Below are 20,958 nucleotides of genomic sequence, written 5' to 3'. Positions count from 1 at the left end.
GTGCAGAACGCCAACACACGCCTTTGAGGAACACCTACTCATGTTAATTAAAACTCTTGCCATGGTTGCTTGTAAACCTTTCCCCTGGGACTTGCTTTTTGGTAGGTGTTTGTCCAGCCCCCAGGGTGTAGTGAGGCCTTGACCCAGCTTACAACTTGGATGGCAATGTGAATAAAGGTAATAATGATGTGCAAAGAGGGTAAAAGTGTACAATCCTCATGCTGTTCTTGCAGAGGTGGTAGAATTACTGTCGAATGGGTTAAACTCCTGCTCCGAGCAGAGTTGTCCAGCCCAGCTTTCTGGCACTGGATTCCCCAAATTGACCAACTCAGGAAGCAAGCTTAAAACTTGGCTCCTAGATGGTCCTTTCCGACCATCCATGTTAATTCTGAAGCGTGGGAGAGGTGACAGAAATCGACTTTGGTGCGAGCCACCCTTGCACTAAGGGCTTTGGGGGATCGGCTTTGACAGTGATGAGTGCAGCGGAGGCCAAATGTTGCATCAAGCGCTGATGTAAGAGATCGGGCTCACACCAAATGAGTGCTTTGCTTAGCAGCCGTGGTCCAACCCCTTCATCTCACTGTCATAATGAAAGATTTCAGTGTTTTGCTCTATCCTCCGCGTAGGACATGCGTTGTCTGTGGTACCATGGTCCCTAATGTCAATTCCTTGCGTGCATTGGTGGGTTGTTTGGGTGCTTCATGGTAAATGACTTCGCTAATTTGCTAACACAGCACTTCAAAAGAAATCTTATCTTCATGGAAAGTGAATGTGTTTGGTATTAAATAATAAAATATACATAACCCATGGGGCCCTTAAAACTTATTTGACTTCTTTATAAACTTTACAATACAGTATGTGGATATTATAAATTACTTTCCATTCCAAGAAACTGTCCGGGCTGGTTGACCTTCCTTGGAATTTCCTCTTTGTAATTATGTTTAATGTGTTAATAAAGTTCACTTTGAACTGTATCATGGCAAATGGTCTCATAGGACATGGGTCAGTGCTGGTGTGTTCACCATATGTGAAGCTTGAAGCCAGTGTGCAGTTTAGTTCAAGGAGTAACAAGGCTAAGTCCAAACAATTGTAGGAGCAGTATCTCCTCCCCAGGTTAGCAGTAAAAGGGGTTCATGGAAAGTTAGGAATGTGGAGTGGGAAATCATTTAGCTTTCACTGCTAGGTGTTACTAAATTATAGCGCGAGGTTCGAGTCACTATCAAAACACCATATATCTAGAGGCTTTTCACACAGAGCTATAAATCATGTTTACTGCATGTATGAGTCGAACGAGTGCATGAACTTTGCGATGCAGTCCAGGAAAATATAATTACATGTGTGTGTGTTTTTGACTGTGAGAAATGTGGACAGGAAGCTCCGGTCTATTCCACCGTTGTGTTTTAAATACACTTCTAGAAATTGTTTTTGCTGCTTCCCGGAAATAGCTACATGCTAAAGCAGAGAGGCTCTTTTGGGTTTTACGCAGCCCCTTTTGCTGAGAAGTGGGAACCACCAACCCCTCCAAGGCACTGGGGGGAGGAAGAGCAGGAATGCTTGGACAGCAGCGTCAGCAGCAGAGCAGCAAGTGGGGCTTTTTCATGGTATAGGATAGTGGCTAGCAGAATCGCAGGATATAAATTGAAAATTGCCCAGCTGTTCAGTAAGACAGGTGTAGGATCTGTCTTTTATATAATGGAACAGAATGGAGATTCCAGTTGCTTGTATTCGTAAATGAGGCAAATAAATCTGCACACTTGTCTGCATGTATATGAGCAGAAATATTTAAAACAAATGAGGTGATCACAGCATTTCCTTGTTAATGTTTGACTGAGCTTATATGATCCTGAACAGAAAACTTGGCATCTGGCTGGGGTTGTTGGTTTCTTTCTGGGTGTAGTTATATGCATTTGCAGATGGGGAAACTAAAAGCAGGAAAACAACTTGGTGGAAAATGTAGGATCTGGATTGTTTAAATTATATTTTAAGCCTGATTGCACCCTGGCCCTTGGAACTCCAGGCATGATCCCTTCTAGTAACTAAAATGATTTGAATGGTATGGGGCAAAGTTATATTTAGGTTGTATTTGGAGAAAGAATAACAACCAGGCGCGGGGGGAGGCAGCTGCATTCCTGTCACTTCTTCCCAAGTCACATCCACGGATGTCAAACCCCACCCTTCCCCCTCAGCCAAAATATTAAGAAATGATTCTGCCGAACTGCTGGGGTGAGGACAAGGGGGACTGAAGGAAACCAGCCCCTGCTGGGTTCGTGTCGAGGTAGGGCTTAATTTATTGCACTAGCTCCTTCTGTTCTCGCAGGCTCTGAAGTCAGCTCGCCCTCTCCAGTGGGGCTTGGCTTAGAGGGTGTTTCTCAGCGGCGCCCTGGAGCCATAGCAAGCTGCCTCTGCATAATGGAAAATTGCAACGAACAAGAAACGGGGGTTGTTTTCTCTCCCTGCCGACTATAAAAATGTACAAAAATCTGTACCCGCGATTTTAGTGAAATACCTACCTGGGGGCTTGGTTGTGGCCTCTTCTCCCATATCCCATGGCAAAGTGCTGCCTGAAGTTCTCTCTGTCTCCAGGAGCATCAGAGGTTGCAGATTCTCAGCGCTTACACAAGCAGATTTTTCAAAAAGCACTGCCCAGTGGCTAAGAAGTGAGGGGGGTATGGAATAGGAACTCTTTTCCCAGGTTTTCCAACCAGGACCCACAAGCACTGCTCTCTTCTGCTCTGTCTTGAAGGGACCCCGTGCTGTGCCTTTACCTGTGGGCCCTGGGACATGGCAATTGGATCCCCCAAATAGCTAGGAGTAGGGATGGAGGGACTGAACTAGAAAAAAATGTATATATTGGCATTAAAAAATCTGTGTTGTAGATGTCTGCATTGCAGATTTTAATAATATGGTTTAACAACATGATTTCAGGTTTTGAAACAGTCCCCCCTTACAACGTTGCTATCCAGCCCTTGTTGTGCCCTAATGCACAACCCACAAACAAGGTGGAACCAGCACTACTGCATGTAGCGATAGGGGATCAATCCCAAAATACACCTCTGCTTCTGTACAATCCAAATCTGGGGTCTAGGACGGCTGAAACTGTGACCCTGGCTGCCTGAGGGGTAATTGCCTCCTCTTTGTAAGTCAGCTTTTGAGTGCAGGGCAGAAACCAGCAGCAAAAAGGGATGAGAAGTCGGCAGCACCCGGAGCTCAGCCAGTTTTTACCTCGCTGGCAGCTGTAGGTGAAGCAGCAGGTGCTTTCCTGGGACTTGGCCTCTCAGAGCAGCTGTAGAAATGCATCCAGCCTGGAAGGCCCCGAGCTGCTCCCTGGGCTCTGCTGCCATGCCACCGTGCTCAGCTGTGAGCACACGTGTGTCCCAGCCCCGCACGAGGCAGCCTCCGAGGGATGTCCCCAAATCAACGCCACGGGAGAGCTGGCAGCTATTGGCAACCCCCTGGCACGTCATGGGGCAGCTCTGCCAGGTGGGGAGCTCCCTTCAGGGCCCGTGGTGCGGGGCTCAGCATCTTCCTGCTACATCTTTTTACCCACTTCATTTAGCAGAAGGTGGAGCTGCCATAGAGCAACCCCAGAAATTAGGTTCAAGGAGGATCCGGGCAGTGTAATGCACAGACTCAGAGGGGGCAAACTTTTCTGCCTGCATGCTGAGGGATTTCCACGGGACGTCATACAGCACAGGGGGTGCTGCAGAGGAGCCTTTCTGCAAAATACACTTCCCTTTCCCTCGAAATACTGCCAGCAAAGAGCGGCGAGGTGTGCCAGAGGGTGTCTTGACTTGAAAAGCTTTCATCCGTCCCTGGTGCAGTCCCAAGGCAGGGCTGCACAGATATGTAGTGAAATAGGACCCAGGAGATGCCTGTGCATTAGAAAGAGAGACATAGAGACCGTGATGGTATCAACATTTGATTCTGCTGGAACCACCTCCAGGAGGTCTGGCTATCGTGGGCTTGCCAGGGGCCCTGAAGCCTCTGGCACGTGCGAAGGCACTGATTGCAGACAGAGGGTAGTGCTGACATGGAAAGTTACTGATACAGGGATAATGAGTAATAAAATAGGAATATTTACAGCGCCGGTGAGCAGAAGTGAGGTTTTAGCATCTACGTCCTGGGCTTGCACTGTATTGGAAAGCGCAGAAAATTCTGAAAAGTTCCCAGCAGGAAAAAATGTGTGGAGAATTTTTTATTCTCAATCCTGAGCAAGGCACCGGAGGGGCTAGCGAAGGGGGAAGGGGCTGCGGAGGACCCCGCAGGCGTTTGTCTTTTGAGGCAGAAAGGCTCTGAGAAACGCACCCTTTCCTAAATGTCATGGAGGTCTGCGAGTAGATCCTGTGACAGAGAGCGATCCAGCAATTCCTCAGAATGAAAGGTCAATCAAAGGAAAATGGCATTTAGGAGGACCAAGCTTATCGCTGACCCAACCATGTGACAGATCCAGAGGCGACTCCGGTGCCATGGGGAGAGCCGCTTGTGCAGCCCGCCCCAACGGGGCTCATGACGTGACTGGGAAACTATCCGATTCCTCCAGGTCTCAAAATTCAGCAGGAGTCAACCTGAATGTCGGAAGGAAAGGGGTTTTCAAGGAGCTGCGGCAAGTTCCCGGGCTGGGAGGAGGGCGCTCTCTCCACGCTGTCCCTGCTCGCCCCGCACCAAGCATTTTTCCGTGGCACTAATTATAGGTCTGCTTTTGCAGTTTGAATGTGCACAGGGCAGTATCCTGGCTTGCAAGTAGGTTGTAAGGAAGCTGCTCGTAAGGCGTGACTTGCTTTGGTAGGGCTCTAAGTCAGAAAGGACCTTTCCAGGGGACGACCCAGAATTTCAGCAAAGCTTGGACTTGTTTGGACACTTCGGCTGCTTTACATTGAGTAAGATGCTGCACCAGGTGAGGAAATGTAGCAGCATTTGGGCTGAATCCTCATCCAGCATCACTGAACTCCGCTTCATCAAAGCCAGCAGACACAATCCCTCCTGATGAGTGGATCTCCTCTTTAAAAGATTCGGCAGCAGGGCTTGTGTCAGATCAGCATTCAAAGGATTTCGGGATTATCTCCTCCATCCACAGAGCTGCTTGGAGATCTCCCACACTACACTGGTATCAGGAGCGTGATTTCCCATGCTTAGAAAGCCCTGGCTGGGCAGGGTTTCTCTTGGTGTTGTGCCAGTTCCCTTGGAGTATGGGAGGGCACCACCACCTCCGAGACTGTGCCCCATGGGTGCCAGCAGAAGGTGTGCTGGAATGGGTGTGATCTTTCCTTGGGACTGACTATTTCAGAATAATTGCTTTCGAGATCCCCATGTTGGGACTTCAGCAGCTCACTAGAACGTGTGTGTGTCTAAACTAAGCCCTGTTGCCTTAATCAGCCTCTTAGTTAAACTAATGAATGGGTTTCGAGCTAGTTCATGACTCTTTCCTCAGCTTGAGCAGCACTTTTGCTCACCAGCAAAGCTGCGAAATCCATGGGTGCTATTCAACATGAGCAACTGCGACAGCAGCTCTGCAGTCATCTGTGAGCTGGACCGTACGTGCTGCCTTAGTCACGCTGGAGAAAATTCAGGCAGACACTGAAATAATGGGAATTAGTCATAAGCGCAAATATGAGCTTTGTAGAATATTCCGTGTGGGTCCTGTCCTGCAAAACACTAGAAATAGAAATAAAACACGAAGGAGCGGTTTCAAATCCCACAAACATCTTGTGGGTTTGGGTGCAACTTAGCATCAGCAATCCTTAGCAAAACATTTTGTCCTTATGCAAGAGCAGGGCCCTCATTATCACACCCATTAAGATGGTGTTCTGGGAAAAGCACTGCTATTGCAGTCCGAGTGGGGAACTTGTGCAATGGACTGATTAAGGAAAATGCAGATGCAGGAAGAAGAGACTCTGCTTCAACTTTTTGGAGCCTTGGGAGGACATTTTCAGGTTGAATTCAGCTACGGGACCATTCCTGCTGTTTTTATCACTTCTTTATTTTTGTGTGTGTGTGTGTTGGCGTGTTAAGTGTGTCCTGTTACCGCACGGCAAACAGCAGGTTCACTCCGTGGCATTCCAGGGACGCTCTGTTTTGCATGCAATGATCACCTTTTGCAAAGAGCAAACATTCGGCCGTCAGGCCGAGTCAGCAGGGCTGCCGAGGCAATTTATCAAAATATCCTCATTTGGACTATAAGCAATGCTAGCAGCTATGCTGTGCCCTTCGGTGAAGCGTTACCCAATGAACACTTTATGTCCGACAACTGCAGGCTTATGGGTCTCAGATAGAGCCCATCTGGTGACTATTAAAGGGAATTACTGTACATACTACATGAAAGGATTATAACTTTTTCTTTTTTTTTTTTGAGGGGGGGAGGCAGTGTTTTGTTTTAAGTACCTGCACTGTTACAACTTTTGCCTTTAGGATCGGTGTTAAGTTTAAAATCACTCCAGTTGTTTTACCCAATACAGTTTGTGTACAGGATTCCTTCTTACTGTAGGAAAACGTGGGTGTTTTGGGAAAGGAAAGGAGGATCAGAACCAGGCTGGTGGGTGAGAGCTGTGGATTAGCGTGAGCTGCTGCCGCTGGGAAAGCTGTAGCCCCAGGTCTCACACAAACCAGTATCTCTGTTGATGTATCCCTCTGTAATCACCTGCATTTTTGGCTTTGTAAGAGATTTTTGGGAAGCACCAAAAATCTCCTACAACCTGTGTCCCTGTTTCTACAACCTGCAACAGTCCCTGCCACCTGTTACCCCTGTATCTCTGTGCAGCAGCCAATGTGCAGTGGCTTGACTGATGATTGGTCTTTAAATCAATGCCATATCATTAGCAAAAATGCTAACGACTCTTCCTCTCTCTGTTCTTTCTTAGGCCCCCCAAGGATTGCCGATAAAGTGATCCACCGCCAGTCCGTGAGGCTAGGGAGGACCATCAAGCTCCTGTGCCCGGTGGAGGGCGACCCTCCGCCTCTCACCATGTGGATGAAGGACGGGCGCACGATCCACAGCGGCTGGACGAGGTTCCGAATCCTTCAGCAGGGGCTGAAAATCAAGGAGGTGGAGAGCGAGGACGCGGGAACCTACATTTGCAAAGCCACGAATGGCTTCGGCAGCACCAATGTGAACTACACCCTCATCGTGATCGGTGAGTAGGGTTGGAGGAATGCCCAGCCTCACCTGCTCCGGAGGGAGGAGAGGGCTAGCTGATTTCTGCGTAGCTCTCAGTGACTGCAGGTTTGCTCTGCTAATTATTTACTGACCTCCGCTCTTAGCTGGCCCTTTCTAGTATTTGAGGACTGCCAGAGCTGGTGGTGGTGCTGCACATCTTCGGCTGCAGCCGGCTGCAGGCAGATAAGATTGCGCGGTGCCAAAGGTTACAAATAAACAGAAATGATGCAATAGCCACTGGGGTCCAGATCACAGTGAATTCCACACAGGAAAGGCTGTGTGATAAGGAGAGGTCACGCTGATCTTTATGTTTGCCGTTGGAACAGGATAGTTCTCAAAACAAATGTTAAGGTACCCATAAAAAAAAGGTACAGCTGGTACAGCTCAGCATGTACTGAGCTTTTGCAAAACATGGTATCTTCAGGAACAGTAATATTTAGGTTGAAGCAAGGTTCAGAGCCGGTAGGTTACTCGGGGATGCTCAGCTGCTGAGAAAAGCACTTGATGGAGACAAGATTAAAAGTTTTGGATGCCAACTTGGTGATTGCGTTCTCCAGTTGTGCTTTTGACTGGCCTCCAAGGACTTCCTTTGCCTGGTGATGGGATTATGGGGTGAACTGCATAGCTAAGTGTTCCTAAAGTCCCCCAAAGAAAATTCTCTGGATAATCGGAGATTCCTCTGCTGTGGCTGCCACAGAAATGTGTTTGTTGCTCTTTGTCTGTGTGAGGGGAAAGACTTGGGAATGGGCAGGATGAAATTTGACATGCTGGAGGATGCTGGAGCAAAGGGAAAGGGTACAAAGAGGGGGGAAGTCAGGTATATTGCTCATGCTATTGTCCAGTCAGCACCCCAGGATCTGACCAACAAAGTCCCATTTCTGCTCACAGAGTAAAAGTGAGGACGCAGTTTAGGGCTGCATCCAGCTGCCTGCTGGTTGGCACTTGGCCTGTTTTTTTTTTTTTCTACTTCTTCTTCCCCTTCACAGTAGGAGGGCTGCTGTGGACTCAGAGCATGTAGCAAACACTTGGCACTGCTTGATGGAGGATTATCACCCGATAACAGGGTGATTCTTGGAGAATGCACTTTGCTGCAGAGCCAGTATGAGAGAGAGACCAGAACGTAAATGTCTTATCAGGAAAGAGATGCCTAGGTGAGGGAACCCTCTTGCTTTACAGCTCCTGGAGCATCAGTGATATAAAGCTGCCAAAGCCAGCTTGTAGCTTACATGCCATTTGTGGTGTGGTTTTCCTCATACACTTCCTTCCTTCCCGTGTTCATTCTTCCTTCTTTGCTCCGCTGTGCAGAAATGGTGAAGTGGAAATAGTCTATGAAAACTGATGTCTGTGCAGACTCCCTTTGGGCATGGCTTCTAGACTGTTTGGTGTGGAGAAGGGAATGCTACAGGAGCTGTTTCAGCCATGCTTAAGATTTTGCTGTACACAGAGGTAGCCAGAGTCCTTAATCCATGTTATCCCGTGTCTTCTGTTAGGCTCAGGGTCCAAACTAGCTGTTGTTACTCCAAGGCAAAGTGGCATCACAGCAATTGTGAGTCAAAAAAGGCCCTGACTGTTCTTGGGAGCACGACAGAAACAAATGAGAGAGCAAAGCAGGGAGGCGCAGGGTAAAAGCTGACTAGCATTCAGGAAAGACTGAGGCAAAAACTGCAGTTCAGTTGCTCAGGGAAATTGGATTATCAAATTAAATTGTGTCAAGAACAATAGCGTTCATTATATTTGGCACTGAAAAGCCCTGAGCACAAACACTGGTTATTTGGAGCCTCATCAGGAAGCTATGGAAGGAAATGGTAAGCTCCCACCAGCCTCTGTGGGTGTGAGATTGAGCCCTATGCAAATAAATATCGATCACCAACTGCCAAGAAAAGGCTAACTTTAAACTAAATGTGTGGCAGACGTATGGGCTGAGTTATCGTTCGTCTCCACGCGTCCTTATTGTAATGCTGGCTAAAGACATTATTTCTTACCCTTTTTGCACCTCGCTGCCTTGTCTCGCAGTGTGGTTCTTGTTGCTTGGAGCATTTTTGATGGATTACTTCTGTCCCTTGTCTCCACTGGTACAGATGTGTTCGCGTAATTTTTCAAAAAGATTTCTTTTCATTAGAAGTATTTCCCCTGAAAACAAATGTTCCCCTAGTGTCTTTCTTTCCAAGGTCTGCAAGTAAACACAAGGTATGGACGACTTTATTCTTTCAAAGAGTCCAAGCATTTAATGCATTGACCAGATGCTCGCGTTCGTCTTGGTGAAAATGCTTTCGGTCAAGAAAGGTCCTTTGTTGGTTTTTGAGAAGGAGGCAGTGTTTTAAAACCAACCGCATGTCGGTTTTGAGGATGAAGATCAAATTGATGGAACTGTTTTTTTTGTGCTCCGGAAAGCACAAACTTCATTAGGCACAGTAGCCTTTTGAACCATATGGCCTCTCATTCTCCCACTCCTTCAAAGGAGAAAAAGCCCTCTTATTCTGCTTTACTGCCGACACCTAACAAGTATAAACCACGCAGGTGTCAGACTCCGGCAAGGTGGTTAAGATATTAAATCCAGAGTAGAATCAGATGATTCATTAAACACTGGGACTTGAAAAAATAAAATCTAGTTTGGCATGAGAACATTCTGGGAGTTTAAGCAGTAATATCTGTTATCCATACAGTAGCTTATTGAAAGGTTTTGTTGTTAGGCTACATGCTGTGAACTGAGCTCTGCCACACCACTGGCAAATGAGGAACTATCACCCTTAAATTATATGTAAACTGTAGCAGGATATGGTGAAGGTTTAACCAAGGCTCTACAGAGAGCAGAGATTAAAATTCAGCAGCATTAAACCTCTCTGCCTGCATTCAGTGCAGTATAACTCCTATTAATCTAAACTCATATTAGTCTTTATATTCTATTAAAGTACTACAGAGAGACAACAAAAATCTGAGACGTAAAAAAACCAACATATATAGGTCAGTGGATCCACCAATATCAATGGGTGCCAGCAGATGTGGCAGAGGGGAGCTCCTCTGTCTATGTCTGGTCTCTGTGAGATGTAATAATTTGTGTTTAAGCCTCTGCTAATGCCTCTTTGTGGCTTCCGTGCCAAATCTTGCTTGCAACCAGCCAGCTCAGCGCATGAGCAGAGCAAACTTGGGTCGGCCTTTACCCATCTGGTAGACATACCTACATGATGTTTGGCTGGAGGACGTTCAGTCTGCAAGTGTGGATGAGACGGATTACGGGGATTTTACAGATGGTAACTAAGGCAAAGAGAGATCGAGTGATTAATCCAAGACCACAGAAAATATGAGCTGTGGCTCAGAGTTGAGACTAAGCTTCTTAAGTCTCACCCTATTCCTCCTCCACAACTCTTCGTAAAGTCTTTTCTTCCTAATTTATCATCTTCCTGCTGCTCTGTTGGAAGGGAGTCCTCTCTTATTTTGGGGTTTTTATCTTCCTTCTCAGACAAAGGTTTTGCCAACCCAGATGGTACCAATTGATTTCTGCACTGCTTTTTTCTCCATCCTCTCAGACAGCAGGACCCAGATCCCAAAGATCCAAGGAATCCTGCTCTAATGCACCCCTGCGTGAAATGTAAGCCAGTAAAAGCAGATAACCAATATAAGTCAAAACTACAATTTCCTCTCCTAGCCAGCCTTAATAGTTTTTGTGGCTTACCACAAAATTTGGGATGCCAATTAAACTGCAGACAGATTTACAGATGCTGGAAAAGGAACTCCTCTTTAATCAGTATTAAATCTGCATTACAGTTATTAAGTACAATAGTTCCTTATTGCAGAGAATTATCTGCAGGCTCATCAAAAGAAATGTGTTGTACGTCCCCCAAAAAGTTGCTTGTACAATGATGCCCATGAAATCTTACCTTTGATTGTCCACTGAAGGGTGGTTGTTTTGTTGTTTTTTTTCTTCCAGCTGAATCAATTCAGAAGAGCTGGTTTGTAATCTCCAGGTGTGAAAAGTAGCTTTATTTTGTTTTTAGATGCTTGGTTGAAACATGCAGTTTCTTTACTGCACAATACAAGTTCCTTGGCAATATGCTATAAAGGGAAGCCTAAGGAAGAAGCAGAGTGTTGAATGTCTCCTCGTTATTTGAAAACTGTCCACCTTGTACACTGAATGGGGCATGTTTTTTTCCAATGCCATGTGTGTGTCATCTGCTGGGTCCCATGCTTTGCCAGCCAACTCAGGTGGCTTTCCCCCCATCAGTGCCCAGACATGTGGGTGCTGGAGGCAGATGGAGACATTGAATGCTGCAACCACCAGGACCTCCCTGGGGAGTCTTAACCCAAGTAGGTGAAACTTATAAATAACCCAAACCAAGGAAGTGCTGGACAACCTCCACCACCATCCCTTTCTGCAATAACAGTATCACTTGTTCCAGAAGTCTGGCCATTTTCTGAAGGGAAATTTGTCGATGAACAGCTGTAGGAAGGACTATTAGCAAGGAAGGACTATTTATGCTGTGGCATAATAACCTCTTTCACTAATACACAACACAGAAGGTTTTTCACTTGCAGAAATGTTCTGGGTGAAATCGTGCGAGGTGTGCCAGCGTTGCAACACACAGGGCTATTGCTACAGGTGCTACCAGTAAATACTTCATCTTGCATCAACTGCTAAACCAAGTGATGAAAGATCAGACTTTATTTATTTTTGCATCTGCATGCATGTTTCTTATTACCTTCTGTAGCAAAGGAAATAGGAAGCAGTAGCAAGAGCAGAGTTGGGATTGTCTCTGCTCTGTAGGTTTCTTGCTTCACTTGATGTTTGTAGACTGCTTGAGATCATCTCAGCACACCATCCCAGAAGATCAACACTTAAGTTCAAGGAACAGCTGCTCCAGTGTTTTTCTTTCTGTCCTGTATCTCTGACTGTCACATTTGCTTTTTCTCTTTTCTGGGTTTATTTGGAGGAAGATTTGGGGGAAAAATCCATCACCATTCAGTTCATACCTCTTTTTCTGCTGCCTGGCCCTCTGAGTGGCCAAGCCATCAGTAAAATCCTGATGCATAGAGCAGGAGGCAGAGCAGCTTGTCCTGAACCACACTCACATGGGTTGTTCAGAAATTGAACTACATCTTGTTTTCAAACAAATCAAATTTATTCTTAAATGTCTGCTGTCTGTCTGCTGCAGTTGATTGCCGTGAGAATCTTCCCTGACATCAGAAGATTTATCTTTAAAGTAGCTTTTTCCTGCTGAGCCAGCTGCTATTTTATGCTTTTTACAACTTGTCCAGAGACAGCTCTCTTGGATAACAGGCATGTGTGAAAAATTTGCATTAAAATAACCTTTTTCTTAACAGTCAGCGTAAGTATCCTGAAAAAACTCATGGCAATGTCTGAAGGAATATTTATTCTAATGTGCTTTTTTTTCCTGCTCATAGTAGTAGAAAATACTGAGTGAAAAAAAAGTCAAGTATAGTAAAATATGGTTTGCATTACAGCTCTCCAATGAAGTCATCAATCCGTGTCTCAGAACTCATTTATACTGCAAAAGCTGAGAAAACATTTGTAGCCTAGAGTCAGGTGCCACCAGCCATCTTGGAAAAGCATGACAAATTCATTTATGTTTGGATTTTGGCGTCTTAATAAACTCCAGGGACCAGAGAGAAATGTGCTCAGCAAGAAGATGTGAATCAACATTGAGTCAGCAATGTGTGCACTGAGGGACTGCTAATGCTAAGCAAAAACTGAAATGAGTCAACACTTAAAAAAAAAAAAAAAAAAAGTGCAGTATTTGCATTTGAGAACAAGGTGGTTTGAGCTAGGCATGGTATGGAGCGAGCAATCCTGCTTTAGCACATTTACCTTAGCACCAAGTGTGAAAGGCAGCCCATCCAGCGTGGGACCGTTAACACAATCACAGGGCATATAATCATGACTAATGATGATTAGTCAGTTGTTATATGGAAATGAAGAATTCCTTGTGACAATAAACAGTAACAAAGTTCTCATGTTTAATTTGTTAAGGCCCCAGTCCGGCAGCTGGATCTACGTTGGTGGCCTCCTGTGCATACGCAGCCTGATTAACACCAGATGAGGATCTGGCCATAGTCGCTGATGCTTAGTAATGGTTATGTTGCTAATTAAAGCTCAGATTGTTTTTGGCCTTTGGGAGCCGAGGAGAAAAGGGGAGCCTTAATTTACTACTTGAGGCCTACCAGTCGCAGTGACTGCACGAGGCCTTCTGGCCAGCGCGCGGTGCGGGGGCACGGCAGGCCCGCAGTGCAGATGCAGGTTGTGGTGCTGGGTGACCCATTGACTAGAGGAGTATGAAATGTTCGGCACGTAAAACATGAGTATTTTCATGTTTCGGTGCAAATTCGTAGCTAAAAAGTTTTCGGTTGGAAGTGAAGCTCCTTTTCCAGTGGAAGTGACTCATGGTTGACTAATGGTTGTCTCACCCAAGCGAGGGCTCTTCCTTCCGAGTGTTTATTAGCTGAGGCGTGAAGACACACACCCTGACCAAGCCTGGTGTTGTGCGGGGACAGCACAAGCACACAGCTCTGGATGTTAAAAGTCATCTAAAAGCACTTAGGTGTTCCCATCCCCTGAATTTCAGTGGTGCTTCATTTCCTCCTCGTTTGAGGAATCCCACTTAGAGTTTAACAAGCTCCCTGTCCCAATGTGCAGCACGTTTAGTCCTGGAAAGTGTCCACTGTCCTGGGAGAGGAAAGGAGGAGAGAGAAAAACTCTAAAATTAAAGGATGACTATTTCTGGATGGCTGGAAAAATAAACATTTTCATTAATTTTAGTCATTTTGATGAGTTCTACACTTAGATTGAGGTCACTGCAGCCCGTAATAACTTGTTCTTGAAAAATCTTTCTCCAGAAAGAGGTGATGATGTGAATGCCAGTGTTAGCTGTTATCATCCTGGAAATGACTGATCAAAAACGTATCATCAAGAGTTTTAACCAATGGCTCTCAGTGAACGGGTGTGAAAGGCTGAAAAACATCAGAACCGGGCAGCTGTCTTGTTTCTTCCATGTCCAGATCTATAACGTAACTCAGCGCTAATGCAGTATAATGTCCACAGATTTTACAAGATCTTTGTTGGGTTTTATTAGTTTCATTTGATTTTATAACAAACTTTACAGTATGCTTATCAATACATCATGTTCTGGCTAACAAAAGCCTCACTGTTTCGGGTAGATTTCTTTTTCCCTTTGTGAAGCTGTAACATAGAAGTCAAGTTAAGAAGGTGACAACACCTGTTCACAATTTAAAGGAAATGAAAAGATTTTTTTCCACGAATGTAAGCATGAAATTCATACATATATGTATGTATATATAATTTCCCCCCATACTCCATCCTGTGGTAGACTGTGGCAGACCAGAGCTGCAGGCAGTGTAAATCTGAGGCGTGCAGGACATATGGATGCAGTTAGCCCACAGTCCTTTGCAGATGCTTTGGAGTGTGTAGCTGCTGCTACACCCGTGCAAGTATCAAGCTGCAGCTCTGCTTGCCACACAAATATTGTTTGGGAACGAAAGCAATACACAATGGCAGGCGGGCTGACATAAAAAAGTATGTTTGATGTGAGCAGTTTATGGCTTCCTTCTGTTAAATGATATTAATAGAATCCGCCTCTGATCCCAACGAGGTTGTGGCATATGTGTTGGATTTTTTTGGTCAGTAAGTCTGAGGCTGAAAACAGCTTTTGCCTCTGATTTTATTAATCAGAACTGTCTTTGTTATAATTTTCCATAGAGCTAATGGGCAGAATTTCAGCCCGTGTTGCCAGAGCAATGGTGATGTGCACAGCTGCTGATCTGTCCACATCTGCGGTTCCAAAAGCCACAGCAGTCTCAGGTCCGAGGAGGTGATGTGAATGTGTGTAGAGAGCAGGCCTGCAAAAGGTGGTCTAAATTACCAGCCAAAGTCTGCTGTGACTGCAGATCTTTAGTTGAGGGTCTTTTAATTAATTAGGGGTGCCCCAAGAAATGAGAGGCAATCAGGCTAAATACAGGCTTGACAGACAGAGTGGTCATCAACAGTTCTGAGATACCTGCCATCTCACCTACCATCCCACATGACCATCAAACCCCAGCAGCAGGATCTTTCTGTTAAATTTTCTATAACTCTCCTTCCATTTTCTTGCCAGTGTTTCCTTGGCACCTGTTTTCCTTCTTCTTGCCCCAGGCTGGATTTCACATGGCCACACTGAGCACAGTGGACCACTGAAGCTGGTCGAGCTTTTTGGGCACAGTGTCTCCAGGAGGTCCCTGCCAAAGAGCGCTGTGCCCCATTTGCTCGCGGGGTGTCATACAGCTCTGCTGTCCTCAGTTTGCCCAGTAAATACCACAGATAATGGTTTATAGCCAAATTTCAGTCCTTTAATATCAGTTAACAGAGAAATGTACCAAAAGCACGCTTGTAAATTAAGGCACAGTGCGTAATATTTATTATAGAAGGAACAGCAGAAATTGGGCAAGTTTATAAGGTGTGACTTGACTGTTGATTTTGGAGACTCCCTCTTTATGTGTAAATGCATGCACACACACACCATTGATTGCTCACATGCTGCTTCTTGATCTATACATGTAGATACTTTGCCTGTTAAAATGTATGCCTGTAGAGGAGGTGTATTTTTACATTCCTGTAGGATCTGGTTCTCTACCTTTCCTGTGCTGTCTTTGGCATCTACATGAAGAAAAAGATGAAGAAAAAGAAAAGAAAACCTTCTGGCAGTTTGTGTATAAACCTATTTTTAAATCTTTTTTTTTTTTTTTTTTTTTGGTGAGAGAACATATTCTATGTTGTGCTTGATGAATAATATCATTGTGCTAGAATGCTTTAATTCTTCGTACTTTATAATAGCGTGGGTTTCACAGTTAGAAGACCCACGTGTTTACATTATACACTTCTGGCAATAAATTTGGAAAAGAAGAGAAAAAAAAAACACTAATCCCAGGAGTTCTGAAACCTACACTCCTTCTTGAATGTACCCTGTTAAAGACATTAAGTCCCTTGCAAACATCCATCCATCAGCAGTTGAGAGTTTGTAAAAGGCGTACTTTGTTCTGAACTCCCTGCCCTACTGATTATGCACAGTTCTTTTATTTTGTGAATAGGATGACGACCCCTTAGCCTGGTAATGATGACAGATTTATGTATTTTAACACCCAGACGCCGCTTTATTTGTTAAGGGCTGCCAGACTCCAGCAGTGCAGCAACCGTAGTTTATTTTCATTGTCAGTTTGTGCTGCTTTTTAAGGTGTTCTGCAGCCACTGGAAGCAGCGCCGCTGCTGCTCTCGGAGGTTGAGATGTCAGGATGTTAAGAGCATAAGCCACCAGTCTTGGACTGGTTCCACTCATAAAATGTCAGTTTTACTCTGGTCTCGCTGACGAGGTGGAACCTGCTGCTCTCACTGAAGCCAAGGAAAAGAGGGGAGAAGTAAAGCGCCTCCAAGCAGTGAAAGAAATCAGATACCAGAGAATTTATCCCTTCACTTTCTACTCTCATAATGTATTTTGCAGCTCTCAAATTAGTGTTGTAAAGAGAACTTTCTTTTCAAGTTCAGAAAAAGCGAAGAACATGAACATTGTTCTTACAAGCTTAGCTGTTAAAGCACCCTGTGGGTCAACACATCTGTCCTCTGCACAATGCATCTGTCTGTGATTTCTCTTGCGTTGCTTTAAATTACGGCAAGTGGCAGAACAATAGGGAGACAAGCAGTAAGAACAATGCTCTTGTTTAATCACGAGCTAAATTATAAACAGCCCTGTACAGAAAATGTTTTATGTAAATTAAAAGGAACCAAATAGCTTTATTTTCCATTGCAATGATCCAGTGCGACAAAGGCAGTTGATGTCTTTCTTTTTTTCTTCTTTCCATTCATGTTGATACACATACACGTGTTCCTGCTTATGTATACAGTTTTCTTACAGACACACTACAAAGCTTATAGGGCAAGAAATGCAGAATTTGAATGGTCTTCTGATCTCTTTATGCCAACCAACTCATTAAATCTGAGTTCATCACACAATCCAAATGACTTTGGGATTCCAAAATAGGAGTCCAAATAGGACTTTTATTACCATTTTTGTTTTACTTCCAGTTCATTGTTTCCCTGAAAAATGTTGTCAAGTCACTACAGCTGTTGAGTTGATTTAGTTTTCTGCTTGACTGGCAACACAGGCCTTTGAAACATTTGGGATTGAATCCTCCATCACAAAATCATTTTGATTTGGAAAAAAACACCACCACCAGATTCTCAGTTGAGTTTTTGTAAGTCCCGTATTAGGTGTTTCGCCTCTTAAAGAGAAGCCATATGGGTTGGCATATTGATTTTTTTTTTCAGCTAGAATAAATTATAATGACCTATCTGCTGAAGTAACCAAGGGTCTCCGTCTCACCTGCATTGAACATGCAGCTGGCAGGAGAGAGAAGAGCTGGTGGCAGTCCTCCTCATTTGCTGGCAGGGATTTTGGGAAGGGAGCTGGACCCACTGCAGACATGGGTGGGATTCCCAGACCTGCCTGCTCCTCTCTCCAGAGCAATCCCAGGAATCTTGTGGCAGAGGAGAAGCCCAGTGTTTGTGCTGTGTTTGCAGTGTCTCTTGACAACTGCGAGCCCACTTCAGCTTCTCCTGGTAGCCTTCATGTGTGCTTTGGCAGGAGAAATGCTCCAACCCAAGAGAAAGTTGGGGAAATTCAGCGCAGAGCAGCTTGTTCCAGCCAGGGTCTCTCAGCCGCTTTGGTTTGAGTGTGGTTTCCTTAATCCCTTTCCTTCAAGGAGGTTTGGAAGATGCAGCAGCCTCTACTTGTGGGAAGTGAATACTATTTATTGTGGGTGAATTGTGAGGAGCTGATCTGTGCCTCTGGCTTGAAACTGCAGCGAGGTGCTGGGTGTGCTGCTCCGGTGCCGATGTGAGCCATGTGCTCCTGAGATCTGAGCCGTCTCCCACACACATTAGTGGATCTTTTGGCATCATCTGTGGGGACTCCACAAGCCCTTTGCCTCTGGGATGGTTTTGGGAGTGTGCAGGGAGGTGTCTGAGAAGCTGTAATCGTGCCCATTTTCAAAACGTGTCTCTGCGACCTTCAGAAAACAGAGATTATTCCCTGGGCACTCCATCCTTGGGTAATTACAGAGAAATTACAGATAATTTTGTGATGGGCCCTTGAAACCTTGCCATGATAAACAGACCAAAGGGCAGTGGTTTTTTGGGGGTAGATCAGTGGAATTGCATCAGAAAGGAATTTGACCACCTGACACCCTCAGTACCCTCTGCACCCAAGTGCATCTCTTGTCCCTCTGCCAGGAATGATTTGGATACGTTTTACCCTTGTTCTAGGCAAAACCTGGGTCACGGACACATTCAGCTATAAATTAAACTGTTAAACCTCAAACACCAAGGTTACGCTTTCTGTGTGGTTATTGCTATTTGTTTGTTTGACCTGTCATAGCTCTTCTCAGGAATTTTTGGCTCTTCTTGTGCTCGAGTGCCACATTTTGCAGGAGGACAGGCTGCACACCCGGCTGCTCACCAGTGACGTTTTTGCCATCCTTCAGCATCTGCAGCGAGGGAGGGAATATTGCTGGTCCTTTGAAAGCATGCCCGCTCCTACAAGGCCACGGTGGCATGTCCTGAAGGGCAAATTGATTAAAACATTCACTGGATCCTTTCCATCTGGTATTTAGAGAAAGCACTCCTCTGTGTTTGGGGCCAAATCTGTTCGTCTTTGCTCATGTGCTGCGGACCGCAGAAATGGTTTCAGACATAGGGAATAAAACCCAACAAGTTGTCTGCACATTTTTCCTGTTATTTTTGCTGCAGCCTGTTTTTGCAGTATTTTATTGCTTGTCTTACAGACAGCTACCTCTCTGGAGCTTTTTTTTTTTTTTTCACACCAGCAGTGATTTAACTTTTTGGGGGTGGCGCTGCTTTTGTGCCTTGCTTAGACATGGTCCTATGGATGTAGAAGGTATTTCCAAGCCTGCTCACTGCATCCTGCCCATTTGGGATTGTGGGGAAGTGGGATTTCTCCTCCAGCCTCAAGTGCAAACCACTGGTAAGCTGAGATGATACAGCCGATTCTTTGCTGATGCTTTGGTCCCTGCTCAGTGTGTAAAGCAAACGTCTCTTCAAGTGTGGCACGACTCAGGCCACGAGTGGAATGGGTTTTGTGCTCTTAAGAGAGAAGGACCCCATTTAGAAGCCTGTAATTTTAAAGGAGGATGTTTAACTGAACTTAAAGCGATTTATCTCTGGGGCCAGCAAAGCTGGAAGATAAAGGGGAGGTTTTCAAAATTACTCAGCCGAGTCTGAGTCAATGCCTTTTGAAGTATTCCCATGAACTTCCTTGGGATGAGTATTGCCAGTGCTGAAAGGTTTTGAAACCCTACCTACCCATCCAGTGACACCTTTTGAAAAATGTGTGTACTGAGCACACATTCCTTGGGAAAATGTAAGTCGGGTTCACGTGTGTTGAATACTGAGATGCTTCTCAGGAACGGGTGTTTTAAAAGGAGATTGAGGGAATGGATTTCTAAAGCAATTTTGAGAAACTATAGTGGCTGCCCTGACCATTAGGGAAATAGTACTTAAGCTGAAGCTGTTTTTAAAGATAGTTTGCTCTCTTGTAAGCAAAGTCTGACCAGTAACCTAGCTGTCGCAATAAGCAATCCCTCTAACACCAGCACAACACATTCTGCTGTTGGGTGAACTCACAGTGAGCACAAAACCACTGCAAGGCTTGCTAGTGCCTAACTCAGAGCCTGGACAATGCTTTGGGATTCAGAATGTGAAAGGCATTTCTGTACCACCTCTGGATATGAGCTGTGACCTCTGTAACAGCTAAATACAAATTAATAGGAACAAGGGAGGTGGGGCCTGAGACAGTTCCAAGATTACAGTAATCTTTTTTTTTTTTTTTCTTCTTCTTTTCTTTTTTTTTTCTGCTTTAAGAGAACTCTGAGCTCAAATATCAGGAGCCCTATCACTGGATGTAGTCCATGCATGCAGTTGCCGTTGGTCGTGGTGGGAAATCAGTGGAATTACACGGAAAGAATGCATGTGAGTCAGGAGCAGGGTGCTCAGCCCATGCTGCAAGGAGGCACCCTTATACCCTGTTGCAGGGAGTCACCCTCTTCAGCTTTAGGACTGCTAAAATTCATTGCACTCAACCAAGGGGAGTAGCTTGTGTTGCAGTCCCAGAGGGAGGAAATGAAGGGGAGAAGGAGCAAAAGGAGAAGAACATCAGGGGAGGGATTTCGTAAAAATCTTTCCTTCCTTTTGTATTGCAGACACGTTAAGTACTTAATGTTTTAAGAGCATCTTACTTAGAAAAGCTGGCAGAGATGGGATTCAGTATGAGTCTGCCAGATTGATTTACAAATCGGCCTTACGAACTCCTGCTGCTTAAACATACCAGAATGCGACAATTAAAGCCAACATCTGGAATTCATTGGTGGAGCAGATCCTAGATAAACATTAAATGAATGTCCATTTCCTTAGCATTGGATTTCCTCTGGCTACCACAATCTAAGTAGTGTCATCCTATCAGATAGAGCTGATGATGATACCAGAGCAAATGTCAAAGTCATGAGCCAGATCTATTTGTTCCATCTTTTAGCACCGAAACAAGGACTAGAGCTGGGCTGAAGACACAGGCTGTTTTTTCCACTAGACTGTCGGGATGGGATCCTCATCTTGCTAACCTGTGCTAAGCTGGTCCTGAGGCTCCCTCTCTATGAAGAGAGGGCAGGATGGCTTAGTGGCTGGTAGCAGAACCTCATCTTTGGACCCCGTGAATGTGCCCTCGGAAGGGTTTTTTCGCTCCCCC

At 45.1% G+C, this 20,958-nt stretch overlaps 1 protein-coding gene across 1 annotated transcript in view; it reads left to right on the top strand.

The window, feature by feature from the left end:
* Positions 1–20,958, top strand: part of FGFRL1 (fibroblast growth factor receptor like 1) — a 167,553-nt gene that overhangs the window by 71,976 nt on the left and 74,619 nt on the right. The window contains exon 3 of the mRNA XM_082759300.1: positions 6,855–7,127. Within this exon, the coding sequence (XP_082615426.1) occupies positions 6,855–7,127 (273 nt within the window). The remainder of the gene's footprint in view (positions 1–6,854; positions 7,128–20,958) is intronic.

Source organism: Aythya marila, assembly GCF_965140915.1.
Source record: "Aythya marila genome assembly, chromosome: 4".
In the NCBI taxonomy this organism is placed as follows: Eukaryota; Metazoa; Chordata; class Aves; order Anseriformes; family Anatidae; genus Aythya; species Aythya marila.
The sequence above is the reverse complement of the archived record's forward strand: the minus strand, read 5'-3'. Positions and strand labels throughout refer to the sequence as shown.